The sequence below is a fragment of the Sabethes cyaneus genome, chromosome 3 (genome assembly GCF_943734655.1).
Source record: "Sabethes cyaneus chromosome 3, idSabCyanKW18_F2, whole genome shotgun sequence".
Taxonomy (NCBI): Eukaryota; Metazoa; Arthropoda; class Insecta; order Diptera; family Culicidae; genus Sabethes; species Sabethes cyaneus.
The window spans coordinates 228,831,586-228,847,220 of NC_071355.1; the positions used below are offsets into that span (position 1 = coordinate 228,831,586).

General features: G+C 38.3%; 1 protein-coding gene across 6 annotated transcripts in view; it reads left to right on the forward strand.

Moving 5' to 3' along the window:
- LOC128743804 (calcitonin gene-related peptide type 1 receptor) overlaps positions 1–15,635 on the forward strand; it is a 160,456-nt gene that overhangs the window by 142,247 nt on the left and 2,574 nt on the right. For 5 of the 6 annotated variants that reach the window (XM_053840473.1, XM_053840472.1, XM_053840477.1 and 2 more), the window contains 9 exons: positions 5,524–5,968; positions 6,554–6,664; positions 6,744–6,850; positions 7,052–7,143; positions 7,574–7,700; positions 8,300–8,526; positions 8,879–9,052; positions 9,214–9,337; positions 9,454–9,576. In XM_053840473.1, the coding sequence (XP_053696448.1) occupies positions 5,863–5,968; positions 6,554–6,664; positions 6,744–6,850; positions 7,052–7,143; positions 7,574–7,700; positions 8,300–8,526; positions 8,879–9,052; positions 9,214–9,337; positions 9,454–9,576 (1,191 nt within the window). In that variant the 5' untranslated portion in view covers positions 5,524–5,862. Of the gene's footprint in view, positions 1–5,523; positions 5,969–6,553; positions 6,665–6,743; positions 6,851–7,051; positions 7,144–7,573; positions 7,701–8,299; positions 8,527–8,878; positions 9,053–9,213; positions 9,338–9,453; positions 9,577–10,073; positions 10,510–15,635 lie in introns of those variants that run through there. The other variant, XM_053840476.1, reaches the window with a different exon arrangement.

The window sequence follows — 15,635 nt, forward strand, 5'->3', positions numbered from 1 at the left end:
GAAAGTTGCAGCAGTCTAGTCGATCACCCTTTTTGTAGATGGGACAAACCACTCCTTCCATCCATTCCTCCGGTAGCTTTTCCTCCTTCCAAATCCTCGAAATAACCCAGTGTAGAGCCTTTGCTAGCGTTTCTCCGCCATGTTTATAAAGCTCTGCCGGTAGGCAGTCCTTCCCAGCGGCTTTATTGGTCTTCAGCAGCCCGATTTCTCGTTTGACTTCTTGGAGATCAGGTGCTAGGACATTACTATTTTCCATGGCCATGGCTCCTAGGTTAATTATCGTTCCACCTCCTTCTGCGACTTCGGCATTGAGGTGTTCATCGAAGAACTGCTTCTATCTGTCGACCACCTCGCGCTCGTTTGTTATTAGATTCCCTGCTTCGTTCCTACACATGTCAGGTTTCGGTGTGTAGCCCTTCCGAGTTTGGTTCACCTTCTCATAAAACTTGCGCGTGTCATTAGCTCGGAATAGTTGTTCTATTTCTTCATGATCTCTGTCTTCCGAGCTTTGGCGCTTTTTCCTCCTCAGCTTCGTGGTCAACTGGTTCCTAGCTCGTCGGTATTTGGCCAGGTTCTCTCTAGTGGCAATACTTAGATAATTTTTCCAAGCAGTTTTTCTGCCTTTGAAAAAAAGCACCTTTGAAGCACCTAACTCGGAAGCACCTCGGAAGAAGGCAGTGCCTCATTCAGTACTCGTACGTAGTTCTCGGCAGCTTGCGGGTTATCTAGCTGCCTGATGTTCAGCCGAGGAGGGCGACTTTGACGTGTCCGGTATACGGTGGACAGCTTTGAGCGCACATGTACTGTTACTAGGTAATGGTCAGAATCAATATCCGCACCCCGTCGGTCGGGAGCGTACGTTCGTGACGTTAAAAAAATCGGCCCTCTATGAGAACGTGGTCAATTTGGTTCATTGTACGTTGGTCAGGTGATCTCCAGGTGGCTTTGCCATATCCTTGCGCGGGAAAAAGGTGCTTCGGATCATCAGACCTCGGGAAGCTGCGAAGTTTATACATCGTTGGCCGTTATCGTTCGTGTCGGTGTGCAGGCTATGGGGTCCTACCACCGGTCTATACATTTCTTCTCTACCGACCTGGGCGTTCATATCCCCGATGACGATCTTGTGGGACATGTGACGAGCAGCTGTCGTACGTTGCCTCCAGCCTCGCGTAGAACGCTTCTTTCTCATCGTCGGGTCTACCTTCATGTGGGCAGTGCACGTTAATGATGCTATAATTGTAGAAACTTTATCCTCAATACACACATTTTCTCGTTGATCGCCTTCCAATCTATCACGCGATCCTGCATTCCGCCCAACACTACAAAGCCCGTTTCCAGTTCGTTGGTAGTGCCAGCGCTCTGCTAAAACTGGGCCTTTCCGCCTCGGATCTTCCAAACCTTCTCTCCTTTGCGACAAATTTCCTGCAGAGCTACGATGCCGAGTTTACGGGGTTCAAGCTATTCAATCAGCACCCGCTCGCAACCTGCGAAATTTAGCGATCTGCAGTTCCAAATACCGAGTCTCCATTCGTCGTCCTTGTTGCGTCACCTAGGTCGATGCTGAATATTCCGCTCCGAATTTGCTTGAATTTTGAAACTGCTGTAATTTAATTTAGATGTGTAGCCGTACTGGGGCAACACTACCGAGTCTCGCGATGGAGCTGCCATCTTATAGTGCCGAGACTCACTATACCTCATTCCCGGTTAGTATACGACCTTAGTTTCCACCGGGGTTGGTTACAATTTTTCTTAAGAAAAAAAAAGCTATTGGACGTATTCAAAAAAACAAAATTTTTTGTCACCCTAATAGGTGAATTTATGATCACCCTAATAGTGTAAGAAGATGTGTTATATTTTATCGATAAACTTCTTTAAAGACGCTACCGTTGAAAAAATTCGCATTTTCTTCGCAATAGCAAGTGAGCGTTTTTTTTATAGGAGAGAAACAGGCAAAATGGACCGTTTGTGAACGGTACGAAATCGATGACATTCAACTCTCCTGTTGTTTTTCAAAATGAATTGGTAATATTCGAGTTTATACCCCGGTCTTTGCATTAGTTTTAATAGTTTTAATTAAGTTTTATTTAGGGATTACAAACTCGTTTTTGCCCATTGGGCGTCGTTTGTCAAACACATGTTGTTTGACATATTTAAAAGAATCAGCGCAGGGGCGTTCACAAAAGAGGGAGGTCGTTTAACAAAAGGGGGGGAGGAAGGTTCAAATGGGTAAAGATGTGCGTTTCTCTTGCATTTGGAACGATAGCAGTTGTACAAGTGGTTGGATTTCTGAAAGGGGTGATTAGGCCGAGAAGAAGACAACAAGACAACAGGAGGGAAACTAACAAAAGAAGTGGACACGTTCAAATGAAAAACATAGGTTTTGTTTCTTGCATTATGAGAACTTTCGTTACAATAACAAATGTATACAAGTAACAAAGAGGTCCCCAGTAAGATCGGGCAATCAGCTAGTAAATAAATATATGGCAACATGTTTTGTGTGTCTGGATTTCATCATTTTCAATCTTTATTTTTATCGAATTTAAATGAAAGATTCTATTAGTTGTAGAATATATGTGGGGATCGGCAGCCCAAGTAGCACACGTTGTCACAATTGAGTCGCAGCGGCTGATATGCGACAAATTTAAATGTAAAACTTCGGTTACAGTAACCTAAAATATAACAGTTGTGTAACCGAAATAGCGCAACTTATGTAACTAAATCTGGTTGCATTAACAGTTACTCAATAACCAATATGTAACATGTATAGTTACAAAATGGTTACTATTGAAGTTACACATAAACTGTAAATTGACTTTCAATTGGTGGCAAATTAGTTATCTTGTAACTTTTATTGCATAGCGAAAATGTAGCAGGTTTATTATTTCAATCTATGGCTGTCAACGTCAAGCAGTAAATTTAACTGTTGAATATAGAAGAGTGTATAAATTATTATTTCAACACAAATTTTAATGCAGTTTCAAATTTATGGTGAAATGCATGATTCTAGCTTTGAAAAATTCACGCGCTCTTATTTAATATAGCTTTTCGTTACTTACTTCTTTGAAAAATTGATGTTTTGTAAATCAAATATAAAAATTTAAATTTTAATTTTTTGATTTTTTAAATTTATTCTTAGCAATAATGAATTAGTGGAGCATTTACCTAGAAACCATTAAAAATCAAGTTGTTTTCGCTATCACTTCTATCACAGTAAAATTCATAGCCATTTTGCCTTTGGTTCTAACTACTACACCATCGTCCTTGAAGTTTTGTATCGTTTTCGGCATATTGCATGAAATGATTTTAAGCAGCCATTGTTCATTGTTCACATTGTTGATATCGGGAAAAGGTATTTTTAGTGATTGTTGTGAAAAGAAAGTGTTAATTTAATATCAAAGAATAGTTTCAGTTTGAATAAAACAGTTACCACCAGTGTTAATCATAGAAGGTTACATTTCAGTTACATTCTAGTTGTACGTAACCTTAGCCTTCGACCTGGTTACGGTATCGGTTATACGGTAACCAATATTAAATCTGTTGTAGTCACTTATTTCTTATGTCGTCATTTCTAAGTTACACTGTAACCTATTTTCATTGCCGGTTTCGTTTCGATGTAACTTGATCGTTTTGACGTTTGAGAATAATCATCATTTGTTTACTTAATACCAATGTCTGGGCGGAGAAGATTCCAAGTACCATCAATTAAGTAAATAAACGCATTTACAAGAGCATTTCACAACCCGTGTACCAATTGTTTATCTTTACCATTAGCAATATTCTTCAGGTCTAGTTTTTCCTTAATCCGTTGTGTTTACAAGGAACAGTGAACAAATTGTTGCGAAAATGTTACTAGCCGACTTTTTTTGACTTCGTAACTGCTCGTAACGGAAAATTAACTGTTTTGCGACCAGCAAGTTGATGACAGTTTGGAAAAAGGTTTCATTTGTGTCACTTGATAACTATTTGGTAACTCGTAACTGAAAGGTGACTGTTTTGCGACGACCAAGTTGTTGACAGTTCGAAAAAAAGGTTTCAATTTGGTCATTTGGTAATTACCTGGTAACTTTTTGAGATTTTTGTCACTAGAAAACTAAAAAGTAACTATTTTTAATTTTATGTAACCTAACTCGTTACAAGTTTCCTAAATGTAACTGCTGTGCAACCTTTTTGTATTTTTTTATTTTTATGATTAGTTACAAGTGCTACTTGGGAGGGATGGTTCGATCACTTCGACTCAATTATGATTCATTTGACAGCACAGTCTCAGCCGAACAAAATTTAACCAAATTAGGATATTGTCGTTATCGTCGAGCCACTGTTATGGTTGGGCCATCACGATTTTACATTTTACAGTTTTAGTAAATCATGAGTTACTATCTATGATACAACCATTGTAAAACTTCTTACTGTGATAGCTAACTTTTCACAATATTGTTTCAATCGTGTATTCAAAACACCCGTACTGAATTCAGTGACTAAATCTTACAAAAAAAGTTTTCCAGGCGCAATGAACTTTTCTTCAAGAAATGATTCATGAAACGCAATTATCGAGATAAATTTTGAAAATATATGAGATGCGTTGTGCTGCACACGAAGTCTATAGAAAAATCCACCTCAGTAAGGTGTTTGGCAAGGCTACGGTGAAATACTAAAAAAGTGCTATTTGTAAAGGTCGGGCCACTTGAGTAGTCATGGTTGGGCCACCATAATTTTAAGCGCAGAAGCGCATTAATCGCTAGAGAATGTCAGTCACGTAAAATGTGATGAAATTAAGCAAAATTAATACGATAAAAACCTAGATTTTTGTTGTTTTTTAATTGTAGTTGTATACTTCGGAAAAGGCGATTGTAGCAATATTTATTTTACAAAATCGCCAAAATTTCGCAAAAATGCAATTAAAAATAGGGTATTTGTACCTATATGAGCCGTTGTTCACGGAATTAATTCTTTTCATGTCTCTATATATAATTTCAATACATATGTCTTAGATTTTCTGCGGCGGCCCAACCTGTACAACATGGCCCAACTATGACAACATTTTTGTCTTCATGTAAATGCCTATAACTTTTTTATTTTTCAAGGAATCAGTTCAAAACTTTCAGGAAATATACCTTATTCTTGGACCTTTGCAACGATGTATTTAGACTTCAAAAATTCCTTTTGAAACGAAAGTTATGGGCGAATTCCAAAACGTGGCCCAACCACGACAACACTCCCCTATGTATGGGCCATTTGTAGAACTAGTTTTCTACAATTTTTTTGAATAAAGTGTGCTGTAGTCATCGAGCACTATTCATGATTGTGTGATTTTTTGCCCGAACAGGAATGAGTTGTCTTCCAGGAAAAGAGAGCGACTTGCTTTGAAGAAACAACTATTTTGTATGAATTTTTATCAATTGTTTCCCTATTATACCATATAAGACTAATTTAAATAATGTATGCCTAAGTTGAAACTAAACATTATGTCGCAATTAACATTGTCAACATTATTAAAATATAAATATCTATTTCCTTTCATTACAGCTAACAAAAAAGGACTACAAACTGTCAAATCGCAACCAAACTATTGAAATAATAACCAAATCAATTATTCAATTGAATAAAGGATAAAAATAAAACTGAATAGATCTAATGCGGAAGGACATCAAAATAAATAATCAGTAACGGTGTATAGTAGAACTTTTTCGTACAAAAAGCAAATGTAAATTGTAGATAACGAACAAATTTTAAATGAAAATTTACTGAAAACTCACATTGCTGGTTTCATACTGACTGTAGAAATAGGCTGCGGTAGAAAAACCGCAGTAAAGTAGCCAAAAATCACAGTTTTCCCGTACCTATAAGAAAATTCTCCGCAGCAAAATGACTTCGTCTACAACGACCGATGCGACCGTCGATATGCTGGCGCAGAAGCGACTTGAATGCTTGGATTCCCTCAACGAAACAGTCGAGACTTCCACCAGAACTGGTAAGAAGTTAAAGTATTCCACCAATGCTATCATAATAGTAATCACTGTCTTTCTCAAACTCAAGAATAAATTAAAACTCTACCTATTTTCATTTTTTTTTTCATCTTACTCCCACTTCAATTCTGATTAACGTAGCTTTCAGATTTTCATCGTTTCCTGACCATATCAATTGACATTACGCATTAAATTCACATTTGATATTAATTGCAATTTATGTCATGTACCGTATCGTCACCCTCGTTAATAACATAACTGCATAACGCCCTTCAATACCTGTTTGAATAATTTAAATAATTTAAAATTGTCCCTTCCAACCTGCGAGAAAATCAAAATGCAAGCTCGTTATCAACTTCTTCGAAACGATGCAGTAATGAACGTAGTTTGTGCACATCGAAAACCAGAAAATCTTGATAATTTCCGCCAATTAGCATGTTACATTGCACCACGACAGTACAAGCACCGTGACTGCCTGCGGCGGCGACCGCCAACTTTTCAAACAGTTTTCACTAATTACAAACTCGAACAATTCCCCCACATGTACCTACTAATTGTGCGCTCGTTTAAAACTTGCTCCTTTCTTGCAGGGCTCTTCTGCCGGGGAACCTGGGACGGTTGGCTGTGCTGGCCGGATACGACAGCAGGCACTTCGGCGTATGCACTGTGTCCGCATTTCATCACCGGATTCGATCCTAACAGTAAAACAATCCCCACCTAACCCCTTCTCACACTCGTGCGAAAAACTAACCGAAACTTGCTCTTGGCCGCATTTTGCAGGATTTGCACACAAAGTTTGTGACGAGCACGGCGAATGGTTCCGGCATCCGTTGACGAACAAAACCTGGTCCAACTACACAACCTGCATAAATTTTGATGATTTCGAGGTAGGTAGTGCAGGCTGACCCCGTGGCAGCCATCAGCTGGAAACACAGCATTTCCGCCTGGCTTGCAGGCTTAATGGGTGAAAATCATTTCCGTAAGACTTTCATTATTGCTAAACTGTTTTTCCTTTTTCCTGTCGGTACTGTGGGCCGTTCCGTTACGCTGCGGCAATTGAAACTGCCAATGTCACGTCACGCCAACAGTGGAGGCAGCAGGTGAGAACGATATACGAAACAGGATACTCTATATCGTTGATTGCCTTGATCCTATCGCTCGGTATTTTAAGTTACTTTAGGTAAGTGTTCGCACTGTTCGTTACTGTTAGTATTTAATCCTATTCCTTTGCTCGGTTCCGTATTTCAAATCAATTTACCTACTTCACGGTACAAGTAATTTAAAAGCAAATCTCAAATTAAAATCTATACACCAGGGAAAATTTCTGTAAAATCTAAAATCTATTTCATTCCAAAAACGCCGCCAATCAATCAATTTTAAACCCAACGGTACGGTTTGTCTGTTTTCATTTAGTCTGTCTAGTGGATTATGAATGAAGACGGCTGTCGCATTTTGCGACCTTGATTGGGTCGGAAATAAATCCCTTATCCGACAGGACACAGATAGTTACGGCAGCGTACACATGTTCACTCGCTTGACATAAATTTTCCACACCAAAACGGTCACATTCTTCTAACGCTTTTTCTCTTTCTTTCCGTTTCCGATTTAAGATCACTAAAATGTGCTCGGATAACGCTACATATGAACCTGTTTGCGTCGTTTGCCACAAATAATACGCTTTGGCTGCTTTGGTACCGGATGGTGCTGGCAGACCCGGACGTTTTGAGAGACAATGGGGTAAGTTTTTGCGGAAAAGTGACACCTTTTTTCACCACATTTAAAAACAGATTGTAACGGGAGCAAAATATACGCAAATATGTGCTCGTTGTAAGAAATCATGCTGAATTTATGGACATTTTTTACTTTCAATCTCGTTTTCATTCCCAATATTTCAACTCTCAACGAAGAATTTTCAATTTCAAAAGTGTGATATTTCGATATGTATGTTCATTGTCTTCTAAAAATATTTTGCTTAGGGTTCTAAAAAGCTTAAAAATACATCTCAATTACTCACTCACTCACTGCTGGAAAGCAAGAAACAAAAACAACGCAAGATCCTGGTTAGCACCATTATTAAAACTCTTATTAACGAACAAGGATAAATTCATATAATCTGCAAAGCGAAACTGACCCGTCGTGTTCCATCGCGCGATCACAAGCGCATCGCGTTACACCCCCGCCCCGCCGGTCTGCTTGGTGCCAACCGCAAGACTACCATGGCGTACGGCCATTCATCAATGTTCTCTCCTAGGGTTTCATTTAATCCACCATCCCCATTAGAAATAAAATCCATCTTTAACTTTATCTCCCTTCCGTCGTTTTCGTTTTCACCGCAGACGCCGTGCATCGGGCTGCATCTGGTGCTGCACTACTTCTTGCTGACCAACTACGCTTGGATGCTGTGCGAAGGATTTTATCTGCATACGGTGCTGGTGTCGGCGTTTGTGTCGGAGAAAAAACTGGTCCAGTGGCTCGTCGTGCTCGGATGGGCCGCGCCAGCCATCGTGATTACAGTGTACGGGCTTCTGCGGGCCCACGCTAGCCCGCCGGACGACAGGATACAGTACGTATTCAATAAACAACCAGCCGTCGAGTGAGCGGTCGAGTGACGGGACGGAACGATGTTTCTACCGTTTATTTACTTTGCTTCAAAGAGCCTTTCCAGATCGTAGTTTATCTTCCTCATAGAACGATACTTCGACGTCAATCGGCGGCGGTCGGTGATTTATTTGCAAGCTTTTGCGAATGAAAGCGACCCAATCAAAATGACGTCTATTCTGTCCTTGTTACCTGTTCGTATTGTTCCGTTTTGTTTTCTTTAGTTGTGAAAAGTTGAACGTTCATCTGCTAGTCCGGTTTTAAATTGTGATAAAATACACTTCTAGTTTCGATTTACATTGCTGCCTATCTTGCAGATGCTGGATGAATGAAAGCACCTATGCGAACGTTTTAGTAGCACCGGTGTGTATCTCGATGCTTTTGAATTTGCTGTTTCTCTGCAACATCGTGCGAGTGGTGCTGCTAAAGTTGAAAGCCCCGGCAGGACCTCAGGGAACGGGACCATCCAGAACGATCCTGCAAGCGTTTCGGTAGGTTTTCGGAGCCAGACACGTTATGTGCAGGCAGTACGAGTAATCGTTCGTATTTTAAGCAAACAAAAACTCCAATCTAAAGTGCCTGGTTAGAAAAATAATTATCAGTCTCAATCATTTTTATTTACTTACTCTTCTGAAATTTCCTCTCGTTGCAGAGCTACTCTGTTACTCGTTCCACTGCTCGGCCTACAGTACATGCTGACTCCTTTCCGGCCAGATCCCGGGCACCCATACGAACGGACATACGAAACGATATCAGCATTCACGGCATCATTCCAGGTAGGTTATCACAGCTAGGATGACAAATCCAACGTTTGAACCTGTTTGAACCTTTCACAAAATTCTAGTGGTCGTAGCCAACGCCAACTGAGACTTGAACAAATTTATTTTTCTAGGGACTCTTCGTTGCGGTTCTATTCTGCTTTTTCAACGGAGAAGTTATCGCACAAGTCAAGCGAAAATGGCGAACCGTTTTCCTGCGGACCCGAACCAATTCCTACACGGCAACGCAAGTATCCGTAAGTAAATCCCTTATCAAAGACGCCAGGCGGCAGTGAGTTCGTCGTCTTCGATGAGTGAATATCCTCCGGAAAATCCGTTTATGCTAAACACACCGCGTACATCGTAAAATATATGAGCCGTTATGCAAAAGGAATGTACGCAGGCAAACGACAAACATATTGTATAGTAAACAGCAACTCAATCAAGCAAGACGAACTCGCAGCCCTCCGGCGTCAATTTGCGGAAATTCGCCCCTCGCTTGTAACCCGCAACTACCTACACACTACCACCTTTGCCGTCCCAACACCCCCCATCTAACCTGTTCATTCAACCTTGCTCCCCGGTTGTATACGTACGTGTATTGTTGTACCGTTCAATGTAAATTCAAAACCGTCTCACGCCTTATTTTCTCATCTTTGTTTTCGGTGTTTGACCACAAAATTTATCAACCAAACAACCAATCAACACAAAAAACAACCCCTCACCCTGGCTGACCGTCAACCGAAACGAGAAGCGAAAGATTCGAAATCCCTCCATTATGACTGTAACTAGTACCTACTGCTAATGACCCTTTCGTGTACAAAATAAGATCAAAAAGTTCCCCGTTACCTACAAAACAGAATTCTAGTGCCGTCGTTTCAGTTGTGTAATTAGGATTTTTGTAACATACATTAGCAATTACTGGAATAAATAGAAGAAATCCTTCCGAACGACTTTTTATTTGTAGATGTGCTTCCTTCTTTCATTCATTGTTGAGTGTATATTCTTCCACTGTTGAATGAACCTTATACTAACCGCCAAGTTGAGACCCCAAAAAATGTAGTTGAACTGTTACCTCCTGTAAAAAGTTTGGATTTTTCCTTATCCATCTTTTTCTACACATCAAATCTTGATAATTTTTAGGATACATGGACAGAAATATGAACCACAACCGACGCTTGTGTGAATGATTCGGGAAGTAACAGCGGCTAGGCAATGTATTCGTTTTAAAAGTGTTTGAATGTTTAAATAAAAAGCCCCTACGAGTTCAAATAACCGTTCAATTACGATCGATAAAAGTTCAATTTTTCATGCATCATCAAACCAACACCGAATAAAGACGGTATTGACAAGTTTATTGTAATTGTTGTTGTCTTTCTAAAAATCTATGACTTTCTGAGCTGTTTAAGAAATAAAATCTTTTTAATTTTTATAAGCAACTAGCTGACCCGACAAACTTCGTATTGCCACAAATTAAACTATGTTGTACATAAATCCTGAATCTCGGATGACCTTTATCACAATCTCGAGTTTTGCAAGTTTCTGACGAGTTCATGGGTGTTTTAATATACAAATTATCTTCACAGTAAAGTAGAAAACAACTCCCCCCATTGCTTAGCCTGATAAAATAAAGCTGATAGCATTTAAATATTCGCCGTCATTACAAACCGTTTTCGCGGAACACCAATTCTCGGTTGACCATAACGCGGAATATAGAGTTTCGCAACCTTAAGCGGGATGTACCATTTCACGGAAAATCTTTTCGTAGAAAGTACCATTTCGCAGGGGCGACCCATCTGAAGGAAAGTAACAAAGGTCAGTAGATCTAGGAAAATAAATAAACCTAGACACAGGTAATCTCTACGAGGGGCTACCCCCCGCAGTGGCTGATGCTTTCGACGGCAGGTCGCCGGCAACACTCGCGGCCTGTGTCCGTCTCGCCCTGAATCATCTAATGTTTACTATTGGTAGTTTCTGGTGGTCTTGTTATTGACTAATGTTTTATGAAAGAGTCTGAAATTTCTTGAGTTCGATTAGTTTTGGAGGTACGCAAAAATTTCTGTTTTATTTGTATGAGAGTCCTTATCTCCCTACCACAGGGGTGAGGGGTCTCAAACCATCATAAAAAAATCCTGCCTCCAAAACCTCCCACATGACAAATTTGGTTCCATTTGTTTGACTAGTTCTCTAGTTATGAGGATATTTGTATTTCATTTGTATAGGAGACCCCCCCCCCCCCTATTGAAGAGGGAGGGGTCATAATTCCCCTCCGAAAAAGGGGAGGGGTCAAAATTCACCAAAGAAAAAAAATTTGTCTACAAAAATACCTACATGCTAAACTTGGTTCCATTTGCGTGATTAGTTCTGGAGTTATGAGGAAATTTGTATGGGAGCCCCCCCCCCTACTCCTAAAAAGGTAAGGGGTCCTAATTCATCATAGAAAAAATTCATGCCTCCAAGACTCCCACATGCCAAATTTGGTTTCATTTGCTTGATTAGTTCTCGAGGTATGAGGAAACTTGTATTTAATTTGTTTGGAAGTTCCCCCCCCCCTCTTAAAGGGGGGAGGGGTCATAATTCCCCTTCTAAAGAGGGGCGGGGTCTCAATTCACCATAGAAAAAATTCTTGTCTCCAAAAACACCCACATGTCAAATTTTGTTCCATTTGCTTGATTAGTTCTCGAGTTAGGCAGAAATTTGTGTTTCATTTGTATGGGAGCTCCCCCTTTTAGTGGAGGAAAGGGTCTCTAACTACCATAAGAACCTTCCCCGGCCCCAAAAACTCCTACATGCAAATTTTCACGCTGATCGGTTCATTAGTTTTCGATTCTATAAGGAACATATGGACAGTCAGACAGAAATCCATTTTTATAGATATAGATTTAAACAAGTTAAGAATGTCACGAAATATTAAATTATTGAACTTTTTGGTCCTTATCGACATTAGACATTCGGGACATTCTGATTTTCTGAATTTCTGTCTGTTAGAAACTAAATTCGAATTTCGAACTTTCAGACTTTCGGACTTTCTGAATTTCTAACCTTCTGATTTTATAACTTTCGGTTTTTCTGACCTTCTGATTTTCTGATTTCCTGACTTTTCGACTTTCTAACTTTATGATTTTCTGGCTTCCTATCTTTCGATCTTTCTGACTGTCGGACTTTTGAACTTTCGGACTTCCTGACATTTTGATTTTGTGATTTTTTTACTTACTAACTTTCGGGTTTTTGGACTTTTTGACTTTTTGATTTTCTAACGTTTTAACTTTCAAACTTTCTAATTTTCCTCTAATTCTCTAATCTCTAATCTAATTTTCTAATCTCTGAGTTTCTGATTTTTTGACATTCTGACATTCTGATTTGGACTTTTTAACTTTTCTAACTTTCTGATTTCCTACCTTCCGGATGTTCTGATTTTCGGACTCTCCGATTTTATAAATTTTTGATTTTTCTGATTTTCTGACTTCCTATCTTTCGGTCTTTCTGACTTTCAGACTTTAGGATTTTCTGACCTTCTAACATGCTTTTTACTTTCTGACATTTAAACATTCTTACTTTTTAATCTTCTGACTTACTGATTTTCTGTCTTTTCTAACTTTTTGACTTTCAAACTTTCTAATTTTCTGGCCTCTGACTTTTTGACTCCTTATCTTTTGCTTTTTCTGACTTTTGAGCTTTCTGTTTTTTTATGTTACTCTTGCTGACTTTTTCGGTGAGAAATAAGAACTAAAATGTGCTCAGCGGACATTTCGACTTTTTTTATGACTTTCTGACATTCAGACATTCTTATGTTCCGACTTACTGACTTTTTGATTTTCTGATTTTCTTTCTTTCTGACCTTCTGATTTTCTGGCTTTTAAATTTTCTAACTTTCTGATTTTCTAGCTTTCTTATTTTCTGACTTTAGGCCATTACAAATATTTTATAAAGTTTTTGTCCTTGCGATGTTCGGCCACTGAAGGGGGGGGGCGAAAAAAAAACAAAATGAATTTTTTAATCGTGCAAAAAACATGGGTTTTAAGCCTTTTTATTTAAAGTTTAAACGTGAAAACCAGTCTATTCTTACTTATAATATATACGTTATTATTTTCTATGCAAAAATCTAGGAAAAAAAAAACAAAAACGAAGAAAAATTTTTTTTGGACAATTTTCGGATTTCCATTGTTTGAATTTCATTTCTGTTTCGTGCCAGAAGCGTTAACTCAACTCGTACACCTATTTTTCGAGTTTTTCAAACTGTAGAGCCCACAGACAATTGATTTTATAAAAAAAAATTTAACTCATATCCTACAAATTATTTTTTTCCTCCCCGGTTTTTCAAGCCAATTTCCAAGAGGTGGGTGACAAAAACTTTAAAAATGATTTGCAATGGCCTTATAACTTTTTGTCTGACTTTCGGAATTTCTTACTTTCTGACTTTTTGTCTCTCTTACCATCTAAATTGTTTAGTTTTGGTTTTCTTACTATCTTACGTCCTGACTTTCCTATATTTAGAATTTCTGACTCTCTGACATTTTGTTCTCTGACTTTTTGATTTTCTAACCATCTGTCTTTTTAAATGTTTGTTGATTTGACTTTCGAAATTTTCAATTTTTCAGCGTTTTATCTTGGTTTTCAACACTTCGACTTTTGGGATTCTCGACTTTTCGGCTTTAGGACTATTAGGCTTTATTCGATTTTTCGACTGGTAATTTTTTTGACTTTTCGATTTTTTGACCGTCGACATTTCGAATTTTCGAACTTCACAACTTTTTGGTTTCTTTACTTTTTCAAAGCTCAACTCTTTGAATTTTCAAAATTTTCGATTTCTCAATTTTTCTCAATTCGATTTTCTCAAGCTACGATAGTAATAGACAAAAAAGCAAAGGCTTGGGAATAACCGTCTTTAAAACATTACTCTTTTTTATCAACAAACATCGCATTAGAGAACAGGTCAATTTCGAGGCTGGTGCAACGATTCTACTACCTCAAAGTTTCCAATTTCGACTAAACTAGTGCTGAGGGATGGTTCGATGACTTTGGCTCAATTTTGATTCATTTAAAAGTACCTTCTCAGCAGATCAAAATTTGACAAAGTGACGTATAGAATATTTGTTGAATTAGTTATTATCTACAATTTTGCTGAATAAAGATTTGCTGTATCTGTTGTATTTACGGTGCTACAATGCTAGTATCTTTTTAGTAACTAAGTGAACGTTCATTTAGTCACTAATGAGTTAATAGCATTGTAGCCCCGTAACTACAAAAGATACAGCAAAACTTTATTCACCAAAATTGTAGATAATAATTAGTTCTACAAATGTTCCATATATCACTTTGTCAAATTTTGCACGGCTAAGACGGTACTGTCAAATGAATCAAAATTGAGTCAAAGTGATCGAACCATCCCTGCTAGTGCTATTTCCAAACATATATCCTCAGGCGACTAGAGTAGGAATTCAGAATCATTAGTAGGCAATCGACGAAATATACCGTGCACATGCTATGCTATAGTATTTTCAACTTTTTTTAGCGATTTTTCAACTTTTCGATTTCTCGACTTTTCGGCTCTGCTACTTTTCGAATTTTCAATTTACAACTTTTCGTTTTTTCAACGTATCGACTTTTCCACTTTTTCGGTTTTTGTCTTTTTTACTTTTCGGCTTTCCAAATTTTCATATTTTCGACTTTTTTGATTTTTTCGAATTTTCGGTTCTTCGACTCTTTAACATTTTGTTTTGGACTTTTCAATTTTATCTTTCTTACACTTTTGAGCATGTGGATTATTATAATTTGGGATTTTGAACTATATTGTTGCAGTATTTGAACTATATTTTGGACTCCTAGACTAGTAAGCTTTTGGGCTTTAGCACTTCTAGCCTTTAAGAATCGGAATTATAGATTATTTAACTTTTGGATTTCTACTTTTGAACTGTTGCATTAATGCGGAATTCCAATATTGTTAACTTCCGGACTTTCTATCGGAGTGTCGGAATTTCGACCTTTGAGCTTTCAGACTTTTAAATTTTTGGCGATTTAGACATGTACATTTTTTTGCCCACGGGCGTTTATACTTGTTAACCTTTATACTGTTGGACGTCAATATTTTCAAACTTCTGACTTTTTCGGACTTGTGGATTATTGTACTGTTTATGTGCTTTCGGATTTTTGGACATTTGTAATTTTGGATTTTTGGAGTTTGCGATCTTCGAGTTTTTATTCCTGTGAAATTTTGAACCGGATTTTTGTATTATTGGACTTTTGGTGGACTGGAATTTACAAGTTTGGCCTTCTGAACTTCCTTTTCGAGCTTTTGAGACTGTGGATTTTTAGCCTT